The sequence below is a fragment of the Myotis yumanensis genome, unplaced genomic scaffold, assembly GCF_028538775.1.
Source record: "Myotis yumanensis isolate MYYU_CA2020_CCGP unplaced genomic scaffold, mMyoYum1.0.hap1 SCAF_3, whole genome shotgun sequence".
Taxonomy (NCBI): Eukaryota; Metazoa; Chordata; class Mammalia; order Chiroptera; family Vespertilionidae; genus Myotis; species Myotis yumanensis.
Genome location: NW_027223754.1, coordinates 22,971,164 through 22,997,151, shown reverse-complemented (window position 1 = coordinate 22,997,151; position 25,988 = coordinate 22,971,164). Strand labels below are relative to the sequence as shown.

General features: G+C 37.2%; 1 protein-coding gene across 1 annotated transcript; it reads right to left on the bottom strand.

Moving 5' to 3' along the window:
• Nucleotides 1-1,872: 1,872 nt before the first annotated feature.
• DDHD2 (DDHD domain containing 2) lies at nucleotides 1,873-24,692 on the bottom strand. The gene is given in 18 exon segments (XM_070408401.1): nucleotides 1,873-4,969; nucleotides 5,818-5,925; nucleotides 9,154-9,316; nucleotides 9,993-10,163; nucleotides 10,303-10,405; nucleotides 10,671-10,826; nucleotides 11,457-11,582; nucleotides 13,010-13,105; nucleotides 14,214-14,330; nucleotides 15,122-15,189; nucleotides 15,458-15,666; nucleotides 18,417-18,552; nucleotides 19,478-19,567; nucleotides 20,691-20,811; nucleotides 22,017-22,106; nucleotides 22,888-23,078; nucleotides 24,474-24,656; nucleotides 24,659-24,692. Coding segments are annotated over 17 exon segments (2,136 nt in total). The 3' UTR covers nucleotides 1,873-4,969; nucleotides 5,818-5,843.
• Between the last annotated feature and the right edge of the window lie 1,296 nt (nucleotides 24,693-25,988).

Below are 25,988 nucleotides of genomic sequence, written 5' to 3'. Positions count from 1 at the left end.
GTGGTTTGGGCGTAGCGGAGGTGCAGTCAATTTTCATGTTTCTCTTATTATATTAGATATGACCTTGTCTTAAACATTAATTTCTATAACATATTTTCAGTGTATCTTTTCCCTTTAGTAAATGTGATACTCAAATAAAATGGTGAATGTGTGTTTTTGTACTTAAGTGTAGCATTTGAGAGCTGGAACATTTTCAGAGTAAAACACTGGTTTCCCCTTCTGACATAAGTGATTCAACTACAGTAGTGGCCGATTTCTGTAAACTTCAAAGGACAGTCTCAGTATTTGCCTTTAAACCGCCATGCTATAAACTCTAAACTATATCTGCCTATGACAATGAAAACACCAGGCAAGGGAAAAGAACTTAAATATTAGCTTTTTGCTCAAAAGTTTTATTTTTTAAATGTGTTTAGCAATCCACAGGGGAAGAGAAAATGGTTATTATACAGAATTTCTTTATGGTGAATGAACCAGGTAATGGTAGGCAACGGGTCAATATGGTTTTATTTCAGTATTTACTCGAGTTTTAAATATAATCATGTAAAAAACACATTTCAAAAACTGCAAAATATTACAAAGCTAATCAGTGCTATTAATCTTTCCATGCAAACAATACCAATTCTGGAGTTGAGACTATGTATAAAATGGTACTCTACCAGAGTTTTAAAATAGGCTTGGTCAAGAGATTGCACATGACACAACAGAAATAGTGCAAATAATACACAACTAAAATCCCTCCCATTGAGGTGCCAACAATAATCAAGGCTCAACTACAGGAGGTATGCAGCCCACATAGGGGATGCACCTGGAGTGCCCAGCTTGGGTGATCGAGGAGGCTATGCCACTGGACACTATAGGAAACCCACTGCATTAGGCCACTCTACAAAGCTTGAGAGATGTAGCAGCTCTACTTAATACATAGAAACAAACACAGGGAAACTATCAAAATGAGGAGACAAAGAAATGTCCCAAATGAAAGAATGAAACTCGAGAAAAAGAACTAAACAAAATGGAAACAAGAAATCTAGATGCAGAGTTCAAAACACTGATTATAAGGATGCTCAACTAACTTAGAACTTCAGCAGCATGAAAAACGACATGGAAACCATAAAAAAGGAACCAGTCAGAAATGAAGGATATACTAACTGAAATGAAGAATAATTTACAGGGAATCAACAATAGAGTAGAAAAAGCTAAGAATCAAATCAGCAATTTGGACTATAAGGAAGCAAAAAACACCCGATCAGAACAGCAAAATAATAATCCAAAAAAGTGAGAACAGTGTAAGGAGCTCTGGGACAACTTCAAGCATACCAACAGTCACATCATGGGGTGGCCAGAGGAGAAGAGAGAGCAAGAAATTGAAAATCTGTCTGAAAAAAAATGACAGAAAACCCTAACCTGGTAAAGGAAATAGACACGCAAATCCAGGAAGTTCAGAGAGATCCAAACAAGATGGACCCCAAAAGACCCACACCAAGCACATCGTAATTAAAAAGCAAAAGGTTAAAAACAATCTTAAAAGCAGCAAGAGAAAAATAGTTACCTACAAGGGAGCTCCCATAAAACTGTCAGCTGATTTCTCAACAGAAACTTTGCAAGCCAGAAGGGATTGGCAAGAAATATTCAAAGTGATGATCATATAAAGAAGCACTCTCCAGGCAAGAAAAAGCTAAAGAAGTTAGTCACCACCAAACTAGTATTACATGAAATGGTAAAGGGTCTTCTGCGGGGGGGGGGGGGGGGGGGGGGGGGGGGCGGGGATAGACCAAAATTGAACAATAAAATGGCAGTAATACTTAACCTATCAACACTTGAATCTAAAAAAAAACCAAAATAAACGAACAAACAGAACAGAAACAGACTCATAAATACAGAGAACATTTTAATGGTTGCCAGATGGGAAGGGGGTTGAAGGGATTAACAAGTATAAATTGGTAGTTATAGGACAGTCATGGGGATATAAAGTACAGCATAGGGAATACAGTTAATAATAGTCTGATAACTATGTATGGTGTCCTATGGATACGAGATTTATCAGGATGGTCACTTAGTAAACTATAGAATGTCTAACCACTGGGTTGTACACCTGAAACTATTGTATGGCAACTAATTTAAAAAATTATTAACAAGATATACAACTAAATAAAGGACTTAAATCAAGCTTATTGGGGTTCCCAGGTTGAGGAATCGGAATCCTTTCATGGGCGAGCATGCCAGGGCCCCCAAGTTCCAAGACCTGGCCCTATGAAATCTCTTCATCTGGCTGTTAATTGAACAAGAAATAAGCATATCTGATCTTTCTGGAGATTTGGGGAAGTTGCAAAAAATACAAAGAAGAAAAATGGTCATGTAAATAAGACCCGAGGCTTCGTACCTAAGGCTGCTGCTGACCAAAACTAATCGTCTTTAGGGCTTATGATTAAGGCAGTGGACATGCAAGGAAGGAGAGAGGCAGGTCTGGATGTTCTTACGTTGACAGCTGAATGCAAAAGCAGCCAGATGGAGATGATGCACAAGGCCAGGGTGGGAAGGGATGGGGAACTTCCATGCCCTCTCCTGGCGCACCACTCCCTGCACTGCACCTCCACGTGTTCACCAACCCAGCAGTTCTCCGAATCGAGTGAAACTTGCTATGTTAGGTGTTATTTAAGAGTATGTTTGACATCCATTCGGTCATCAGTTTTTAATGTTTCACTGTTATTTACAGCCAGAAAGGCATCCATTGCCTTACTACACTGCTTCATGATTAGAATGCTTATTTGTATTATCCTCTAGATGTTTAACTTTTAGAATAGTTTTTTTAAATGAAATATGTTCCCTAAGATGCTAGTGAATTAAAATATAAATATGGTAACTTTGTGTAATTACAACCAGTACAGAGACTAGTACAGAGATGACTGGTTTCGTATGTAGTCCTGTGAAACAATTAACCTTTACTGACAGTATAACTTCATTAAGGATATCCATTGATTCAACTACTAAGGACAGACGGAAACTAAGAGACAATTTTGCTACCCACTCAAGCTTGCCTTATTCAGCAGATGTTGAAATTGGTAGATTCTAAAAATACTTAAGAATTTCTAGCTCTAAGTTATTTGCCTTCATTACTTTTCTTTATAAAGCTGTACAATTACATAAATAAATATTTGTTTCCAGAGGAAAAAACAAGCTTATTACCCTCTATAATATATAATCATGATAATACCATAGGTGGATAGACAACATATAAAGCTCTTTTACAGTTACTGCCCCACACCAGCAGGATAGAAACATTTCTTATAACAAGCAGTGGTTTATCCAGCTATCCAGAGTTATGCCATTCATCTTTGGTTATATTCACTCTTGCTTGTCCTTCGGTTTACTCCTAAATAGTACCAATTCTGCTGATATGAAGGGCAAAAGCTTCCCCTCTAATATATATTGAATGCTACTTAATTCTCAACCCTTATTTCAAACTCAGAATTTACATACAAAGGAAATAAAGTATTCAATATTATCTGAAACTACTTAGTGGGTTAGTCATCATTAGTCTATAAAGCAGATGGGCAAAGAAAGGCCAGGCTCTGACCTATACCCCAACCTCACCTCTACCATCTCTAGATGACAGTAATTAACTTTCCCCTTCCTTTTTTCTTCAGAAAGGGATAAACACTGCTTTCTAAGGGATGGCTTAAGTGAATGTTAAATGCCAGTGCTTTCACAATACCTTGCTACCTTTATTAAAAACAAACAAACAAAAAACAGCTTGCCTGGCATGCCATTCAATGGCATGTGGATCTGAGAGGAGTGTATCACAAAGAACACTGCAAAGACAATGACAAACTGACCAATGAGAAAGACAGTGGTGAGTAGATGCCTTGGAAAAAAATCAGTCACATTCACCCATTTTCTTCAAGGTACATCTCACTTTGCATGTTCTGACACTGACTCTGGAGTAGCTGTTCCTTGACTACTGCATAGCCAAACCTGCCTGCTCAACCAATACTGCCTGTGCCATGAGCCTTTTAAATAAGCACTCTGGTGTATGGGTCCCTAAGTAGGCAATGATCACAAAATGTTTTTAAAGAGGACACACAATACTACCTTCGTTCAAGTTAATATGGCAGGTGACTTACACAAATTATATTTCACCATAAATGCAAGAGTAAGATTTTACTTATTCAAAGCTGTATAATTTCAGGTTTGTCAGCCTTTATAGCTTTACCCTCAACTTAAGAACAGAAGCTACTACCAAATAATAAATCAGACTTCATCTAGATATATAACATCTTTGCTTTATAAAGGTGCACCAAATGTGAACTAAATTGTCCACTTTAGACTCTCAGAGGAATCCAAACAGCTGGAAAAACAATGAACAGCATAGCATCAGTGATTCCTAACAATAAACCTGTCACTCAGCTGTAGAGAGTAAGTAATAATTTCTTCAAGTTACATTTTAGTCTTTCTTCATACAGAATTCATAGAAAAGAAAAGATAGCTCAACAGAATTTGACTGCCCAACAGTCTTTTCCATATCCATTTAGACGTATCCTTCAATGCAGAGAACACTAGTGAGAGAAGAATGTACCCCAATTACCTGCTGAATTTCAACAGTGTACTTCCAAACTAAAACATTTCCTAGAAAAATGTTTACCAACCCAAAACAAATCAAACTCAAAGCAGATTTACTACCATCTCACATGATAGGCAATAAAGTCTGGTACCTATATAATGTCATCAAAGAATTAAGGACGCAAACCACCCCCAGCTATAAAGAAAGAATGGCAAGTATTTATATGAAGCCAGTGGTAAAAAATAATAGGGTGTCTTTCCTTTGCTTTTCCACTCACTTCCAAAATGGAAGATTATCTTCCAAAGCCCCCAATGGTGAGTGACAGGCAACATGCAAGAAATGATGCAGCTGAGGAGAGGAAAACTGCAGCAACAAACAGGTGGATTTTCTGTTGAAGGACCCCTCAATGTCCATCTAGGGAGAAAGGGGAAAAGAAGTCACCATGCAGGCACAACTGGAAGGCACCAAGGGAGAATGCCAGAACCTAATAAATACTATATATATATATATATGTATATATATATATATACACACACACACACACACACACACACATACATATATATATATATACACACACATATATATAATGTCTAAGTGACCGTTAGGACCCAACAACCGAAATGACCAGTCAACCAGTAGCTATGACATGCACTGACCACCAGGGGACAGACGCTCAACGCAGGAGCTGCCCCCTGGTGGTCAGTGCACTCCCACAGCCAACCTCCTGCGACCCCTCCCCCTGGCCAGCCAACCTCCCACAGTCCCTCCCCCCCGCCAGCCAGCCCCCCAATAGGCCTCAATCACCGGCCAGGCCAAGGGACCCCACTGTGCAAGAATTTGTGCACCGGGCCTCTAGTTAGATATAATACACATCTAAAAGACCGAGTAAATCTCAGGATGGGCTGTTTGTAATTAAAATTGTAACTGTTGCCATGGTAATTCTTAGATGATTAGAACTATTAAGATTCTGAGTTTGGATCCTAAAAATGACAAATATTATTGGGCCAAATCACTAGCAAAGCCCGTGTGCACACATGCACGCTCACATACATACTAATCACAGCACTATACACCTTTTCCCCATGAATGTTAATCAGAGTCCCTTTAAAAATGAATAATAACTAAAACATTTCCTAGAAAAATTAGAGTTTAGTGACAGGCAACAGAAAAGTATATTTATAAAGAGCCCAACTCCTTAGTTCTTTATAACATGTTAATATGTAGGAACTATGCTATATACATGACGTTTAAAAACTTACATTAGGCAGCCATAGAAGATTCATTTTTATTGTAAAGGCTGATCAAGGAAGATACCCTGGGTTTGATAGATTTCTTTGAGGACCAGCAATACTGTATCTTCAGACTCCCTGTAAGGAGAAAAAATTATGTTGTAAAAAGAAGAAACTAACATTTATACTAGATGCTTTACATATATTAACTCAATCTATGCAACACCTTGCAAATTCATCTTTTTACTATTGCAAAAAGTCAGACTCAAAGGTTATGTAATTGGCAGTGGTTTGGAAGTCTAGCATTACCGGTATGCCCAGTAATATAAAAAAAACTAGCAGTAAATAACCAAGAACTATTCCCTTTTTAAGAAATATATTTTTTATTGATTTCAGAGAGGAAGGGGAGAGGGAGAGAGAGATAGAAACATCAATGATGAGAGAGAATTATCAACTGGCTGACTCCTGCACATCCACCACCAGGGATCGAGCACACAACCCAAGCATGTGCCCTGACTGGAAATCAAACCGTGATCTCCTAGTTCCGTGGTCGGCAAACCACGAGTCTCGAGCCACATGCGGCTCTTTGGCCCCTTGAGTGTTGGTCTTCCACAAAATACCACGTGTGGCCGCGCACGTACAGTGCAATTGAAACTTCGTGGCCCATGCGCAGAAGTCGGTATTTTGTGGAAGAGTCACGCTCAAGGGGCCAACGAGCCGCATGTGGCTCACGAGCCACGGTTTGCCGAGCCGAAATTTGCCAACCACTGTCCTAGTACATAGGTCAACAACACTCAGCACTGAGCCATACCAGCCAGCAAACTGTTCACCCCTGTTTGCCCTAGGAGCTGTGTCTGTAAAGATATTGCTACGACATGTCTGCTATTTTGCTGCCTATGGAGTCTTGTAGGGTTTTTATGATTTCCCATCTTACATTCAAGTCCTTTAGCCATTTTGAGTTTGTTTTTTATGTATGGTGTAAGTTGGTGATCTAGTTTCATTTTTTTTGCATGTATCTGTCCAAATTTCCCAGCACCATTTATTAAAGATACTGTTTTGACTCCATTGTATGCTCTTGCCTCCTTTGTCAAATATAAATTGAGCATAATGGCTTGGGTCGATTTCTGGGTTCTCTGTTCTGTTCCATTGGTCTATATGTCTGTTCTTGTGCCAGTACCAGGCAATTTTGAGAACCGTGGCTTGGTAATATAGCTTGATATCTGGTAATGTGATCCCTCCAACTTTGTTCTTCTTTCTCAGGATTGCTGTGGCTACTCGGGGTCTTTTTTTATTCCAGATGAATTTTTGGAGCGTTTGTTCCAGATCTTTGAAATATGCCATTGGCATTTTAATAGGTATTGCATTCAATCTGTAAATTGCTTTGGGTAGTATAGACATTTTAATGATGTAGATTCTACCAATCCATGAACATGGTATGTTCTTCCATTTGTTTATGTCTTCCTCTATCTCTTTTTTCAATGTCATGAAGTTTTCCAAATACAGGTCTTTTACGTCCTTAGTTAAGTTTATTCCTAGGTATCTTAATTTTTTTGGTGCAATGGTAAATGGGATTGTTTTTTTGTTTCTCATTCTGTGAGTTCATTATTGGTGTATAAAAAGGCCATAGATTTCTGGGTGTTAATTTTGTATCCTGCTACATTGCCAAATTCATTTATTAGGTCTAGTTCTAGTAGAGTTGGAAACAGCCTAAGTGCCCATCAACAGATGAGTGAATTAAAAAACTGGTACATCTACACAATGGAATACTATGCCGCTATAAAAAAGAAGGAACTTTTACCATTTGCAACAACATGGATGGAACTGGAGAGCATTATGCTAAGCGAAATAAGCCAGTCAGAGAAAGATAAATATCACATGATCTCACTCATATGTGGGATATAATGATCAACATAATTTGATGAACAAGAATAGATGAATCTAGAGACAAATGGTAGGGGAGGGGAGGGTTAGAGAGCAACCAAAGGACTTGGTTATGCTAATATGCATGCATACAATGGACACAGACACTGGGGTGGTGGGGGCTTGCCCAGGGTGGGAATGGCTGGGGGGTAGGGGGGATCAATTGGGGGAAAAGGAGACATATGTAAAACTTTAGACAATAAATAAATAAATAAAAATATTTAGGAATATATATATATATATATATATATATATATATATATATATAAATAAAAATGCAAAGGACCTCCAATAGCTAAAATAATTTCAAATAATAAAATTGGTGGACCCACATACCTGATTTCTAAAACTTATAAAGCTATAGTAATCAAGACTGTTTTACTGGCATAATGATAGATAAATAGATCAATGGGACAAAATATAGCCAAGGCAATTCAGTGGTTACTCAATAAACTTATCAACAACTGTTGCTAGGACAACTGCAAAACAATAAACCTTAATCCTAACCTCACACCATATTATAAATTAACTCAGTCAAAATGGATCATAGACCTAACTTTAAAAGCTAAAACGATATAACTTTTACAACACAGAAGAAATCTTAAAGGCTAGATTTGGGAAATATTTCTTAAATATGTCCAGAAAGCATGAACATTAATAAATTGGATTTCATAAAAATCAAACACTTCTGCCTTCAAAATAAAATGGAAAAACAAACCACATCCTGAGGAAAAATATACCTGTAAAGGACTTGTAACTAGAACACAGAATTCTTGCAACTTACTAAGATAATCCAACTTTTAATGGGGAAAAGATTTGAATAGATAGTTCACCAATGAAGATGTATGGATGGTAAAGACATGAAAAGATGTTCAATGTCGTTATTCATTAGGAACATCAAATTAAAACTGTAATGAGGTGCCATAACAACCCATTTAGAAAGGTTGAGAGACCAATCATACCAAGTGCTGTTGAGGCTGTTGGAGCAACTGGAATTCTCAAACACTGCTAATGAGAATGGAAAATCCTGGCAGAAAATCAGTTTGGCAATTTCTTTTAAAAATAATTTTACCCATCACTCTACTCTTAGATATTTACCCAAGAGAAGTTAAAGAATGTGTTCATACAAAATCTTGAACATAGCAGTTCAGTAATAGCCAAAAACTAGAAACAACTGAAGTGTCCATCAACAAGTGAATGGCTAAACCGATTGTGGTACAGACATATACTACTCAGCAATAAAAAGGAGAGAACTACCAATACACACAACACAGTGAATAAAAGAAGCCATACAAAAAAAGAGTATATAGTATGAGTCCATTTATATAAAAGTCATGTGCAAACTAATCTATAGTGACAGAAGCAGATCAGTGATTCCCTGGAGACTATGAAACAATTAGACCAAAAACATGAAAACAAATGAAACAAAAAATACCCAACACTTACCAGTAGCATAGATGGCTTTGTAAAGCAAATAAATACTCATTGAAACTCTCAATGGGCTTCTCCTGTAGCACGTAGTCAATGCGTTGGCCTCCATTCAGCATTCCCACATTGATGGGGGGGATTTCTTCTTTAACTGCCTCAGAGGTCTCTTCTGTGTTAACATCTGGATATGGAAGAACCATAATAAGATCCTAAAGCCTCCAGGCTTCCTTACCTCTACTCGGACTCCAAGTTTACTGTAAGATGAGCTATTCTCTCTTCAGAAAGCTCTCTCCCATCTTCCTTTAAAGGCTCTCAGGGCACACTGATTTTATCTAATCCCTGTTTTCTTTCTTGCACCTTTGATAGCTAATTCATTTACCTTTAGTTTATAAACGAAATGCAAGCAGGGATAAAACTCTTTAGACAGTTGAAAACTAAATAAAAAAATACAATGTTAACTGTAAAACTAAGAGGAGAGTATCCTAGCTAGTCCCCAGCCCAGGGAAACAAAACTGGCCCATGAATACACAGACATTCCCCTGTAAAAGGTGCTTCAGAGAGTAGGCTCTTAACATTACCCCCATAGTTCCCAAGTTGGGGATGTTTTAATAAAGTCTCATTATCAATGCTTGGCTTCTCTTGACATTCTTCTTCACAAATAATGTTCTTCCATAATTTGTGGGTATTAAATGATAGAAAAGGCTAGCAGAGATGAAGGCCCTTCATGACTCATAGCATGGGTCCTATACAATAAAACAGGGTCAAGTAAGAAGTCCCTCTGAGAATAAGAACTATACACCATGGAGTCCCTCGTATCAGGCCTGATGTAGGAAATCAGTGTGCACAGTGTCACTGACCACTAGGCTTCTCTGAACTTGACACAGGTTCTGCTTCAGTTTCTTCTGTAGTTTCAGAAGTTTGTAAGACAGGGTCTGGAGTTCTGGTGAAAGACTTCCAGGCCATCCGCAGTGAACCTAGCAAGTTGTTCTTAAGGTCCATACTCATCCTGGTCAAGCCCTCTCTCAGTTCTGAAACACATATGAATAAAGAAAATTACATGGTTTACAATGAGTTTAGGGCCCAATACAACTAAACAAAGTGAATTAGGTCCAGTCAGTTTGCATTGACCAGAGGTCTGGAATTAGCAAGTTCTATACTCAGTCTTACCTAAGTGCATCCGCTTCCTGCCTTTATGATGTGGGATCAGCATTGGCTCAAATTCCACTCCTGGGACCACCATTGGTTCAATCCTATAGGCCACAGGATCAAACTACATAGGAAAAACAATGGCTACCTATACCTCTGCTGAAGATAGTCTGAGGAACTGCTAATGTTTATCAGGCAAGAAGGATTATAAGCTCATTTTTTTTAAATGCACAGTTGTTCTGCCATATCACTTCCGAATTCATACTATTTATGTTATCTCATTACTAGAGAAGAGTACATAAAAAGTAAAACAACACAACAGAAAATTGTATGCTCTTTACCATAAACCCTAATATTCAGGTAAACCACAAGAGCTGTCCAATGCTTACAGGGTGATAAATATTGAAGAAACCTTTGCATGTTGGAAATTTATAGTTGGGATCAATTCTTTTTAGTCCTCGGACGGTAAGAAACATTCCAATGGGAGATCCAAAGGCAAAGAATATTTCTGGTTTATAGATGAGTCGAGGGTATTTTACGGATACCTGGAAGCAGAAAACAAAAGCATCACTCTTACTCTATTTTTTTTTTCCTTTTTGTTAATCCTCATCTGAGGATATTTTTCCATTGCTTTTATAGAGAGAGTGGAAGGGAGGGAGGGGGCGAAAAGGGAAGAGAGCCGAAACCGGTTTGGCTCAGTGGATAGAGCGTCAGCCTGCGGACTGAGGGGTCCCAGGTTCGATTCCGGTCAAGGGCATGTACCTGGGTTGCGGGCACATCCCCAGTGGGAGATGTGCGGGAGGCAGCTGATCGGTGTTTCTCTCTCATCGATGTTTCTGACTCTCTGTCTCTCTCCCTTTCTCTCTGTAGAAAAAAATCAATAAAATATATTTTTTAAAAAAAGGGAAGAGAGAAAAAGAAAGAAACATTTGATGTGAGAGAGATACATCGACTGGTTGACTCCTGCACCCAACTGGATTGGGTTGGGGAGCAAACCTGCAACCCAGGTACATGCCCTTGACCAGGAATTGAACCTGAGACCCTCTGTAGGCCAACGCTCTAACCATTTAGAAACACTGGCCAGGGCTAAAAGCATTTCTCAATAACAAGTTACATCTGTTCTTATCATATGAATGGCAGGCGATAAAATGAACAAAGAGAATTTGTATTGTTACCTGTCCAATGCCAACATCCAGATAGTCATTTCCAGTATCATCAGCACTACTGCAGAACTCAGATTCTTTGGGGATATTAGACATATTCAACCCTGAAGCTGATTGTGGAGTTGATGTATTAATGCCCTAAAGAATAAAAAATAGTTTTGTGGAACTATGCAGTAAAAAATATCCAAAGGATTATATAGTTTTCTACTGGTTTGAAAAAATGTGTGGCAAAGTTCTGAAATGATAGCCAGTAATTCCAAGACAAGTCTCTCAGAAAACAAGATAAAGCTGATGAAAACACAACCAAGTTGATAAAAACAAAAGTTGGCTTGAATTATGAATTGACATCCCTATTTGCTCTGAAATGATGAAAGTGGTACACAGCCATCTAGGATACCATCATGAGAGGAAACAATAGCAGAGCACTGTGGAAAAGAATGTTGAGGATTGCTAAGGAGTTCAATAAAGTGCTATACCTTTCTGATGAAAGCAAGTAGAATGTCTCTATGGGTATAGAAAATGATGCAAATACTGGGCCTTAAATAAGAACTGAGCAACCTGCTAAAAAAGTTGAAAAATAATTAACTACTAAAATACATAAAGGAATTTAGGGGCCAAACAGAATGTATTAGTAGTATTACAACATGGATAAACATTGAGTATGTTATGCTAAGAGAAAGAAGACAGTTACAATAAGGCACATATTGTGTGATTCCATTTATATGAAAATGCCCAGAATAAGAAAATCCATAAAGACAGAAAGCAGATCAGTGGTCCACAGCAGGGAGGAATAGGGAGTGACTGCTAAGGGGTATAAGATTTCTTTTGGTGGGGAGGAGGGTAATGGAATTAGACAGTGGTAATGGTAACACAGCTCTGAATATATTAAAAACCACCGAATTGTGTATTTTTATTTATTAGAGAGAGAAAAACATCAATTTGTTGTTCCAATTATTTATGCATTCATTTACTGATTGATTCTTATACTAGTACTAAGAGCCCAGCGTGCGATTCAAAATCACGCGGTGCCGCCCACCCTCTCTGGCCCTTAAAGCAGCTGTGGCTGCTGCTGATCAGGCCCTCCCCCAGTGCAGGCGAGCAGAGGCCCCTGCCGCCCCGCCCCTGTCCGGTTGACCTGTTGCAGCGTCCCAGTTAATTAGCATATTTCTCTGTTTTATATATAGAATAGAAGATGTGCTCTGATGGGGGATTGAACCCACAACCTTGGTGTATTGAGACGATGCTCTAACCACCTGAGCTACCCAGTCAGGGCTAAATTGTATACTCTTCAAGGAAGAATTTTATGGTATGAGATGTAAATTATATTTCAATAAAGTGGTTATAAGACAAAAAGAGAAAAATGAAAATTGTAGCAAGAGTCAAGGGGAGATATGACTTTTTAAGCTAATAATACTGTCAAGGCATCAATAAATGTGTTTAATTTCTTGAATAGAGCCAAAAACCAATTAACAAAATTATTTAGCTCTCTAGACTTCACAAAGCAAAAGGATACAAGGATGTAAAAAATTGTTTACTGCTATAAGCTATATATATTAAGCACATACCACTGAATTTTCTCTGGTGCTAAAGTAATTTAATATCTTCTTTCTTGGTCCTAAGGGAATTCCAATTTCCTGAAGATCTTTGTCTGTACATAAAGCCTAGGCATAGAAAATCAAATATCTTATTTCTAGGTATAATAAAATCAATTAAATGCCCTGTTCTCTTAGAAGGATAAGGATTAAGTACTCTGCTATTCTTTGATTTATATTACTAGGGCTTCCTAGTAGTACATCATTAATAACTTAGAGAAGGAAATAGTATTTTATTCATAAAAAAGCCTAAAGAAGAATTTAAAATATCAATACTATAGTATCAATGCTATATTAATATAGATAACACTGTATTATTTTAAAAAATCAACAGAAGTAGGTATCTAACTTCATGACAGAAAAACTCTCCTTGATTTCCATGCTCACTTGGATGTCACATCCTGAGAAATATTATATTCCTACTCCTGGACACAAACAGTAAGAACATAAAGCAAACAGAGAGCATGAAACAGAATAACAGTCAAGACTCAGCTGATGTGCTACTCACTTGACTAGGGAAGTCTTCCTTCACCCTCCCAAACTAGATCAGTTCATCCTACTATGCATTCTTATACCACTGTGTACTTTTCCTACTTAGAACTTATCACAATTGTAATTTAATTATGTTTTCGATTACTTAATATTTGTCTTTAGCCGTAAACTATAAACACCATGAGGTTAGGGACCATTTCTGTCTTGTTCACCACTCTATCTTTAGTACTTGGTGTATCATAGTAAAGATTTACTAAATATCCACTGAATTAACATATCGAAACCAGAGTAAAAACACAACATAAGTGGCAAAAAAAACACAAAAAACTAAACAAGCAAATATCTATAGTAGTGCTCTTGAAAGTATAACAGAAAATAAGAGTTGGAATAGTTACTGGTCATTTCTTCTTGCTCTCTTTTTTTCTGAGATGTGCTGTTTTTTAATCTTTGCTCTATTGCTATATGCATATCAATATGACTTTTCTGAACTTTAAACTCCCACAAAGCAAAGATCACTCGATATGATTTTAAGACACATAAATAATGCTAAAGAACATTACTAATGATAACAAAGTATTTATGACTAAAATGCTTCCAAAGGGCAGGCTCTTACTAAGCAGTATGATGAAGCAATAAAAAATATTAAAAATGGTATGGCATGAAGTAATAAAAGGTTATTTTTTACCAGAGCTTTTTTATCTATTTTCTCCTTCTCAAAGATACTAAAGAATTCAGAGAGTTGAAGTTTCTTCAGATCTTCCTCTATTGTCGGTGTGTCTCCTTGATCCATATTTGGTGAATCCTAAAAATTAAATTATAAAGCTCATTATTCTCTACATTCCTTATATTTTCCTTTATTAATACCATTTTACAATAAATATATGTACTAGCTAAGATTTCCACAGAAATGTATCTTAACTTTAAATTGTGATTTATACAAAATATAAATTAAGAGGTGCTGATCTTTAAGTTTCTGCAACTTCATTTGAAACTTAACATGTTTTAAAATAAATGAATGAGTGAATAATTATCAAAGCATTGTTCACTATCATTAACAAAACATTTACTGAGCTCTTATTAGGGATATAGTCTAAGACATAAAACAATCTAAGGCAAAGCACCTGCCCTGGGAGAACTCACAGGACACTTGCATCAAAAAGAGAAAAAATATAAGACAGTTTTGCTAAGTACTAATTCAGCACTAGAGATAAGTGTTCAGAGGACTTTATTTTACTAAAAGATGCTTAAACACTAAGTCCTCCCACTGCTTTCAAACAATTACTATAAATTATATCAATCTGTATCTAATTCATTCTTAATTTATCATATGCAAACTCCATTTCAGCTCAATTTTATAATTCTAATAATAGATCAGTAGTACATACTTATAATGGAAAATAAGATACGTATAGTTATTTTAGACTGGCAAATATTTCTAGAAGTGCATTGCTATCTTGCTTCTATCATCAAAGAATGACAGAGATAATCACAAGTCTATTAAAATAAATGTAAATTTGAAGTTATGATATGAGACTAAACTAAGTGAAAAAATCCTTACTAAGCAAAGAGAACCTATCTGAACATCTAAATTACCTTTTTACTGTCAATATCCCCCAAAGAATCTTTCTGATTTGTTAGGATATCAAACAATATAAGCGAACCTATAAGTAAAATAGAAGAAAGAAGGGACAATTTCTAAATAGTTGTCTTTTATACAAAAAAATAATAAGTCAATTACCCATGTAGCAAAATCTATGAAGCAGGGAGTCTTCTTTCCACTCCACCACCACCCTTCCAACCCTTTCCAAATTCTTCATCACAGACCAGTTCTAGACCTCTGCATCTGATACTGATAAAAGACATTGTTCTTCAAAAACAGGTGTCCTAAAAGTGTGATCGTCCTCTGGTTACAGAGAATTCATTTGTTACCTAAACTATGACCAGCAATGGATACACCCCCTTTGAAATCAGGGTTTCTCTGCAGAAAAAGTGTATATATTCGGTTCATTTCAGAAGCAACTGTGTCCACAATAGTCTGACAGTAGGTGGGGCTATTGTAGAAGAAGACATCCAGAATTGTGTCATTGGTGAAGTGCCTTAGGCGATTAATGCTGGGCAGGGTTATTCGCTGTAGATCTCTGAAAAAAAGGAAAGATGTTTTGAGCAGAAAACCAAAATACACCTGGCCGGAGTGCTCAGTGGTTGAATGTCAACCCATGAACCAGGTCAGGGTTCGATTCCTGGTCAAGGCATATGCCCAGGTTGCAGGCTCCATCTAGGTAGGGGGCATGAAGGAAGCAGTCGATCAATGATTCTCTCTCATCATTAATGTTTCTCTCCCTCTCCCTTCCTATTTCTGAAATTAATAAAATATATTAAAAGAAAAAAGAAAACCAAAATACATTCTGTAACTTCCTCTCAGTTATCTAGCTTAGCCTCCAAGTTTAGACTTAGATAGTTAAAGATACAAGAGGCAATTATCAACTTATAGGAAATAGAGGACAGAGAGAAAGGTTTAATGAAGCCAAAGAGATGTGATCAACAAAATTCAGAAACAAACAACTCAGTTTCTTCAATACATAAATAGCAAGAAAATAACAGATGGAAAAGTAATCAAGAAATTAAGAGACTTAAAAGGCATCCTTGGATTCTAGCTTAAACTATGTATATATATATATGTATGTATGTGTGCATTTGTTTATTAGAGAGAGAAAAACATCGATTTTGCGTGTGAGTATGTATATATTATATATGTGTGTATATATAAATCATAAGATTTATAAAATTGGAAAATTGAACACTGTATATTTGCTGATATTAAGAATTTTTAGGTGTGAATAGTATTACGGTTATATTTTATTAAAAGTCCTTTAAAACATACAAACTGAAGCATTTATAGAAGAAATAATATATCTGTGATTTGACTCAAAAACAATATAATGGAGGGATGGGCAGTAGACAGGGGTATGTTGACAGGGATAGGGCCAAACTGGCAATGTGTTAAGGCTTGTTGGGAATGGGTAATCATAATCAGTACAGAAAAATTCATCATATATGCTACTTTTGTGTAAAGAATTCTCTGTAATAAAAAAGATTTTTTTAAAGACAAAAGAGCCCTGGCTGGTGTGGCTCAGTTGGTTGGGCATTACCCCATGCATCAAAAGTCTGCCGGTTCTATTACTAGTCAGGGCACATGCCTGAGTTTCTGGCTCGATCCTCAGTAGCGGGCATGCAGAAGGCAGCTGACAATGTTTTGCTCTCCTATCTATGTTTCTCTCTCCAAATCATTTTTTTTTCAAATCATTTTTTTTATGTTAAAAATACAAAAGATACAAGAGGGTTTCCCCAGAATCCTCAGCATTAAAGTTGTTTGATCACAAGCCAAATGACAAATTAGATCAGCTCTCAATGTAGAATTTCTTAAAGTTGAAAGAAGCCAAAGGCAAACAGAACTCATGTCTCGCAAAGGAAAACCATGCTGACATTTTCTAAATCAACTTCCAGTTAAAACTTTCTCAAAATTCCCAGAGAAATTCCTTAAAGATTCAACAGTTTCTGTAGTTTAGAGAGGGCTAAATGACCTTAGTCACCTCTGAGCATCAGCTTAAATATGATGTGAACGTCACACCCATTAAAATAAACACTAGAGTGGAGCATCTGGCACATGGAATATGCTCAAATCCTAGGTCATTAAGAACTTGGGAGACACAGAATCAGGGAAGCCATTTCCAAGACCAGCATGGAAATAATGCTGACTACTTTCTTTATCTTCTAAAGAAGCATCTCCTAGTTCTATCTCCTAGTATGATGAACATACTTCTTTCTGGAGAGCGCATAGCTGAATATCCTTAATATAAGGCAATCTTCTCTGACATTACCATAAAATTCACAAACAAAACTATTGGGCTTGTAACTTAAGAAAACCATCACATAAAAGGAGTTGTACCAATTATACCCCAAGGTATAAATGCTAATAATTTAATGTTTGGGGATTTCCCTTTTTCCCAAATTGGGACAAATATTATCTAAATATGGTCATAAAAGAAACAACAAAAGCCCTAGCTGGTTTGGCTCAGTGGATAGAGCATCGGCCTGCAGACCAAAGGGTCCCGGGTTCAATTCTGGTCAAAGGCACATGCCCGGATTGCAGACTCAATCCCCAGTGGGGGGTGTGCAGGAGGCAGCCGATCAATGATTCTCTCTCATCAGTGATGTTTCTATCTCTCTTTCTCCCTCTCGCTTCCTCTCTGAAATTAATAAAAATATATTTTAAAAAAAAGAAACAACAAAATACTATATACATCTTAAGGTAGGTGGACTTTTGACATCCGAAGATGGAAATGTTTATACTCTATAGGGAGAAAGCAATGTTTGGCTTTAATGCTAAAGAAATAAAAAAAAGCTGTAATGGTAAATACTAATGAGCCAGTAAAACATACTAGAAGAAAATACAAACAGCTCTTTATTCCTAACTTGGACTAGTTAAACCAAGGTACTAGTTAGCATTTATTATTATTTTTTAAATATCTCTATAATTGATTTTAGAGAGAAGGGAGAGGGAGAGATAGAAACATCAATGATGAAAGAGAATCATGGATTGGCTTCTTCCTGCACGCCTCCTACTAGAAATTGAACCCACAACCCAGGCATGTGCCCTGACCAGAAACTGAACAGTGACCTGGTTCATGGGTTGACACTCAACCATGGAGCCATACCAGCTGAGTGGATTATTTAGGATTTAATAATGTATCTCTAAAAAAAAAAAGACAGAAGTACAAAAATCTTTTCGTTGAACAAAATTTTAAATATATAATCAGTTATTGCAGAAATGTCCCTAAGCATTTTAATGATCAGAGAACACATTACAATCACGGTTGGTATTACTTACACATCCACACCAGTAGAATGCAAAGGACTGTGCCAGTTGACTGGAAGAAATTCTATCCTCCCAATCTGCTGATTTTCTTGGGCTTTCTTAAAATGCGTTTGTAGCAGGTTTAAGGAAACACTGCGAAAATCATTAACTGAAAAGAAAATGAACTTATGCATCAACAGTGAAGCAATGAATTTGCAATAGATCATATAAATATAATCTCTATCTACATTTGCTTAGAACATGCATTTACTTGAGTCAAAAGTAGCAAAGTGGTATTCAGAAAAATTATGAATGCATATAAGAAAAGCTGTTCCTTTAATACTTGCTTTTACTACACAATACTAGTATATTTCATCAAAGAAAAAGCTAACTTCAAAATTTCTAATGTGTCATGGGAACTGTTTCAATTTTAAAAAGAAAAGAAAAATATCACATAACTTGCAGTCAGATTCCAATTCTAACTTTCTAGTTCTTACAAACAACCACTACCCAATATTTTAGATTTTAAAAAAATACACAGCTGTTTGAAATTCATATTATATCAATCTTAACCTTCTAAGAAGGGTTAGGCTTAGAAGCATCAGCCAGTAGGATAAGTCAAATTGGGACAATTAGACTTTAAATACTATCAAGTTTTAGAGGACACTACCTTTCAAGATCAAGTTATGCTAATGATCTAAATAGTCCAATTAGAATTTTAAGAGGTTTATCACAGTATGAATTACAAAAATGACTGGTTTCTGTTACTCATTTAAACTATATCATCTTTACAGTTTCTTTAAATTTGGAATGGTTAGGCATAGGATTATCACATCATAAAAGCATTTTAAAGGATTAAAGGCTTATTCATTCAAGAATTATTAGTTAAGAGTATAAACTATTAGCCTATGGAATTCACTAGTACTTTACGCCTCAGATGGGAAGCTTTACTATCTTGCCACCTGTCTTGAGCGCTCCAAATGTTTTTATGCAGCTGGGATAACAGACTAAAGACAACATTTTATTTCAGCTCACAGGAGCACTGACTAATATTCCCCTTAAGTGACCTAATCTTACATGCTTTGCAAACCTACCACATTGTACAATGCTTCGAAAGCGGAGATCACAAGCTGGTCCAATCCCATGGACTACAAAAACCAAATGGTCTATTTGTAAAGGTTCCCCTTTAAATGAAATTAAAAAGAAAAATTATTCTACAGAACTAGTCCCATATTCTAAAATCAAACATTCACAATGAATGGGTTATAAAAATAAGCAAGTTGAAATATGAGCAGATAATTTAATGGACACAAAATAATCCTGCATATAACTACTTAGTAAAAGCACAGTGATTTTACCTTGTTTCTAATTTATCTTAAAATAAGTCTGTGAAAAAATTTTCACGTTTTTAAAACTTTTTACTTTGAAATAACTGCAATCTTACAGAAAACCTGGAAGAATAGTACAGAAACTCACATGTACTTTTTACCCAGATTCAACACTCTAACATTTACCAATATGCTTCATTATGCATACATACACATTTATTTTTCTGACCAGTTAGGAGCAGGTTGCATACATCAGACTGCACACATCATACCTCTTAAACCTTTAATATTTAAATGTATATTTCCTAAGAATATTCTCTTACTAACCACAGTGCAGTTATTGAATTCAGGCAATTTTTAACATTAATAAATAATCTTACCTAATATTCAATTTTTATCAATTGTACCAATAATGTCTGGCATGTATTTGAAGCCTAAAGTTATAAACCCATCTTTTTAATTATAGTATATCTAAGACTTTGTGCAAGAGACAAGCTATCACCTCTGCAAGATAAAAAGAATTTTGTAATCCAGTTAAATACATTATAAAACTAAACATAAACGACCCTAGATAGCAATGGATAACTATCAAGGTTGTACTGGAAAATACTTTTCCTTAGTTGAAAATCTTCAACAACAGGAGTTACAAGTACTAAATTTCTAATCAAACAGGTGGAATCATATTTCTTAGAATTAGGACTAAGTCAGTTCATCTGTACTTAATGATTAATTTCTGATTAGTACTGCAAAATTTTATCCATCCTACTATACATACTTAGCAACTTTAAAAGAGATTTCTCTACCTATTAAGATTCGTAGTAGGTGAAGTGATGCTAATATTAACTCCAAATAAGCTCATATAATTAAAGATCATGTTTAAGCCTTGAGGTACTCCAAAACCATAGAAAAAGGTCACAATGTAAGCCATAAATAAATCAGAGTATCAGAAGATAAGAAAAAATTTAATAATTAACATTACCACAATGAATGTCAACAGAGATGTTCTCCACCCCTCTCTTCACTGTTCTTGGTCGACCCTGCTCAGTGGGTGTGGAACCCCATTCATCAGACCCTGCAACTGGCTGGTAATGCACCATAAGCTTAAATAGAAAAGATGCCAAAAACTGTTTAATCCTATAAGCTATTTTCAGCACATACGACTGAATCTTTTCTGGTTCTATAGTAGTTTAATCAATAAAATAAAACATTCACAATGAATAGATATGAAGATATTCTACATTAAAGACATCTCTATACAATGAGGGGCAGGAACATGTTTTTCAAAACATAATACATAGTCAAATCTCAAATGGAGTTCTGATATGCAATTACTACAGTTGGAAATGAGAACCCTGAAAATATATTTGGCTAATGTTGTACAATTTAAATATCTTGTGCCCGGTTGGGTCACTCAGTTGGTTGAGCATCGTTCTGTACACCAAAAAGTTATGGGTTCAGTTCCCAGTCAGGACATGCACCTAGATCAGTGATGGCGAACCTATGACACGCGTGTCAGAAGTGACACGCGAACTCATTTTTTTGGTTGATTTTTCTTTGTTAAATGGCATTTAAATATATAAAATAAATATCAAAAATATAAGTCTTTGTTTTACTATGGTTGCAAATATCAAAAAATTTCTATATGTGACACGGCACCAGAGTTAAGTTAGGGTTTTTCAAAATGCTGACACGCCGAGCTCAAAAGGTTCACCATCACTGACCTAGATTGTGGGTTCAATCCCCAATCAGGGCATGTACGGGAGGCAGCCAATGGATGTTTCTCTTGCACATGGATGTTTCTCTCCCCTCCCCTCCCCTCCCCTCCCCTCCCCTCCCCTCCCCTCCCCTTCCCTCCCCTCCCCTTCTCTCTCTCTCTCTCTCTCTCTCTCTCTCTCTCCTAAATCAATAAAAATATCCTTGGACGAGAATTAAAAAACTAAAAAAATCTTATAATTTTGTCAATTCTATCTCAATAAAGCTAAAAAAAAAAGAAAACAAACATCAAGCTAACAGACTTTCAACAATAGCCTACACATGGAAAAACATGCCACATAATGTATTAGTGATAGTCTGAATTTACAGAGGCATAACTTTCCCTAAGAAAATATTTGGTATAAAATGAACAGGTAAATAAAAATGGTAGTGGCTACAACTTTTAAGTTTCATAACTGTTCACATAATATAAAATTCCCAAAGGTCATCCAAAGAAGAATTCCTAAGAAAAAGAAACCAATAAAAGTTCTCCTTAGTCATGCAATTAACTTTCAATCCCAATATTAGAGAAAAGCTTTTTAATTTGCTTTACCTTTGGATTGTGTAATACAATAATTTCTCTGTTGGGAGACTCCAGTTTCTTTTTCCAGTCATCCTGAGTTACAGCAAGCATGTAAGTTTCCTTAAAAGAAAACACATTTCATTACATTTCTCTTATTGCTTTCCTATTAAAACTAACCTTATTCAAGAGGATACTACTAAGTAAACAATTACAATAAGAATATCCTATTCCAATTAATTGAATTCATTTTTAAAATTACAACAGGTAATAGTATGGGACAAAGAAAAAAAATCACTCCTACTTCCATCATCTAGACTGGAGATAAATAGTTTTCACATTCTGATATATTTCTTTCAATAATATTAATGCATGTATATTTTTCATAAAATTAGGAATATATTACATATATAGCTCTTTCTCTTGATTTATCAAATTTATTTTAAAATTCTTTTTAAATGCAACATTAATAGTATAGGACAAAGAAAAAAATCAATCCTAATTCCACCATCTAGACTAGAGATCATCATTGTTCACATTTTTATATATTTATTTCAATAATAATAATGTCCTACTTTAAGCAAATTTCAGGCAGTTTTCAGAGCAAGAAAAATAAAAGGCAAAAAGAAAATCCTGTGGTCATAGTTTAAATATTAACAATAATCACCATTAGGGAAAACACTTTTTCATTTAAGGGCATAACAACTTCCATAGTATATTTTAAAATCTGGAAATAAAAACTACTTTATCCTGAAACTAATTTGCACAAAGAAAGACTATAAACTCTGTACAGATAGAACCAAACTCTTCCTGAAATTTTCAAAACAATATAAGTCATAGAGGAAGAAAAGATTAAGTAAGAAAAAAAATAAAGAAAATTAGTTTAAAGGGGTAAAAGGAATACCTCTAATACTTGGCTGAAGCTCTCTGAATAGGGAACATACTTATTATCTTTGTCTCCCTTGTAAAACCAGGTACATCGTCTCACTTCTGATGCTTGCTCATCCCAATACACAGCATACCGCATCCTCTCCCCCAAATGAACGTCATACCGGCCCCCATCGGTGGGGACAACTTTCCCATTACAATCTTTACCTATCAAGAATTGAGAAGAGGAAAAGAAGTACATATATAAAAATAAATCTCCCGAAATACAGTTCTGAGTTATACTCTAAATAATGTCAAGAAACACATGAATGAACATTTTCTACTTGGATAAACATTAAACAAAATGGAATTTAATTGCTACCTTCCACTATTTTACAAACCATCAAAACCATTATTGGTTTTAATGAAACATGAAAAAAATAATACCCAAACACTGTTCTGTTCTTTTTCTGAGGAGATAGTGTCCCTTTAAAAAAAAAAAAAATGTATATAGCCCTCGCCAGTTTGGCTCAGTGGATAGAGCATCAGTCCAAGAACTGAAGGGTCTTGGATTCAATTCCAGTCAAGAGCACATACCTCCGGGGCGTGTGCGGGAGGCAACCAGTTGAGGGGTCTCTCTCACATCAATGTTTGCCTCTTTTTGTCTCTCCCCCTCCCTTCCACTCTCTCTAAAATCAATGGAAAAATATCCTGGGGTGAGGATTAACAACAACAAAAATGTATTTAAGCCTGGCCAGTGGCTCAGTGGTTGAGTGTCCACCTATGAACTAGGAGGTTGTGATTCAATTCCTGGTCAGGGCACATGCCAGGTTGCCGATCAATGATTCTCTCATCACTGAGGTTTCTGTCTCTCTCTCCCTCTCCCTTCCTCTCTGAAATCAATATATATATATTTTAATGTATATAAGACAGCTTTTCTGAATTTTTCCCTCGAGGGACCAAAAGGTAAATTAATGACCATGACCATCGTGATGATAAAGTAGTAACTAGCATCATGTTTCATAAAAGAAAAAAACGAGTGACAAATTAAAGAATTCATTCTGTTACAATGTGAATGTGACCCCCCCACACACACACAAACACTCTTTTTTTTAAAATATATTTTATTGATTTTCTACAGAGAGGAAGGGAAAGGGATAGAGAGTTAGAAACATCAATGAGAGAGAAACATCGATCAGCTGCCTCCTGCACACCCCCTACTGAGGATATGCTCGCAACCAAGGTACATGCCCTTGACTGGAATCGAACCTGGGACCCTTCAGTCCTCAGGCCGTCGCTCTATCCACTGAGCCAAACCGGTTAGGGCCACACACACACTCTTTATAAACAAAAACTGAAACATAACCTAGAACTAAGAAATATTATTGGATAACTATGCAGAAATTACAATAGGTACTGAAATACAGACCACATTCTTAAACATAATCAATTGTCTGGGTTACTAGTAATGCAGAGCTTCTGTATAAAAACGCTATAAGGGATACCTAGGGGAAAAAAATCTAAAATTTACTTTTAATAGCATTCACTATAAGGACTAATATTATAGTTTGAGAGAGATGACATTAAGTCTTTGTCTATGATAGGTCATCATTTTTCTCCTACCAGAGCTATATGCTTCTTCCAGCTGCTGTGAATCCTCGGAGTTGAAAGGAATCCATGTCTCCTTAGAATCTATTACTTTACAATAAAACCAATGAGGAGAAACTGGTTCATACAAACTGCCAGCATCCATGTCTATCAGCTCAAAGGAACTACATGAGTTTGGTGATGGGGATGGATCTGACAAGTCAACTGTTTCTGGTGTGATTCCACTGATGACATTTCTCTCTCTAAAACACAAGATAAAAGAAAACCATCAGAAAAATTATATTCCTCCTATTAACAGTCATTTCTGCAAAACAACAATAAAAAAACAGCAATCTAGGGGGGGTTACATAATTTAAAATAGCGATTAATTTATTTTATATTAATAGCTGGATGGAGGGGTGGCGAGGAGAGAGCTTTAAACAAAATGCTTCTTGTAGTCAGAGCAACCACTCTGTACTGATCTCCCAGTTCTCAGAAAACTGCATGGTTTTAGACAAGTTATAAAACAAACCCAGAAGCACAAGAAACACATGGTCAAAAACTTGATTGCAACAAAAACACTTTAACCCAATTTCCAATCTAAGTCTGGTGCCAAAGGCAAGAATTTTGCTCCCTCTTAACGCCTACGTGGTAGGCTCCAGGCCCCCTATCATTACCCACTTCCACGATTAACTGGAATCTTAAAATATTGAAAATAAAACTATTCACTTAAGAACCAGTCGCTTTTCATTGATCCTTGAGGTGTGCCGAATTAGGGACTCGGATACAGATTCTGATCGCAAACACAAACCCTCGACTGGGGCCACTGTGCGCACGCGCGCGCCCACTGACACCGTCCGCGTCCCAGGTAGAGTAACAGGTGACCTCAAGAGCCGCCTTCCCTTAAAAGCCGGACCGACGCGTCTCTATGCCTCCAGGACGCGGAACACTCAGCGCACCCTGCAGTGCAGACCTGGGGAGTGTCCTGCGGCGCCCCCGACCCCCGCGGAGCGCGCACGACCCCCCTCGCTCGGCCCCGGCGCAGCGGGTGGCCCACACCTGGCCTCCGGAGCGGACGCTCTCCGGGCGGTCGGCCGCTCCAGCTCCGTGTCCCACACACATCACCCGGCCACCGGGGCGTGTCTCTTCGGCCCCAGGAACCTCGACGCCTGCAGCCCAGATCTCGGACCTTGGAGCTCGGGGACCGGTCTCCGACCGCCGCCGGCCCCGCCGAGAGGAGCGGGGCCACCCATGGAAACAAGGCAATTTGGGGCACAGTCGACACCAAGGGCCACTTCCCTGGAACCGAAATCACCCCCACCCGGCCGGGTCCTCCCAGCACCTCCGTTCCCGGCCTCGGGCATCGCATCCTCCGCTGCCCCGGCATCTCCATCCCCCGTCTCCATCCCGCACCTCAGTCGGGCCTCCCGCGGTCCACCGGTCCACCGCCCACCCCAACTCGCCGTCGCGTACTCACCCGGCAACCTCGCTGCCTTTCACGCTCTCCTGCCCTCGCTGAGGGGGACACGACATAGCCCCGCGCGGCGGCCT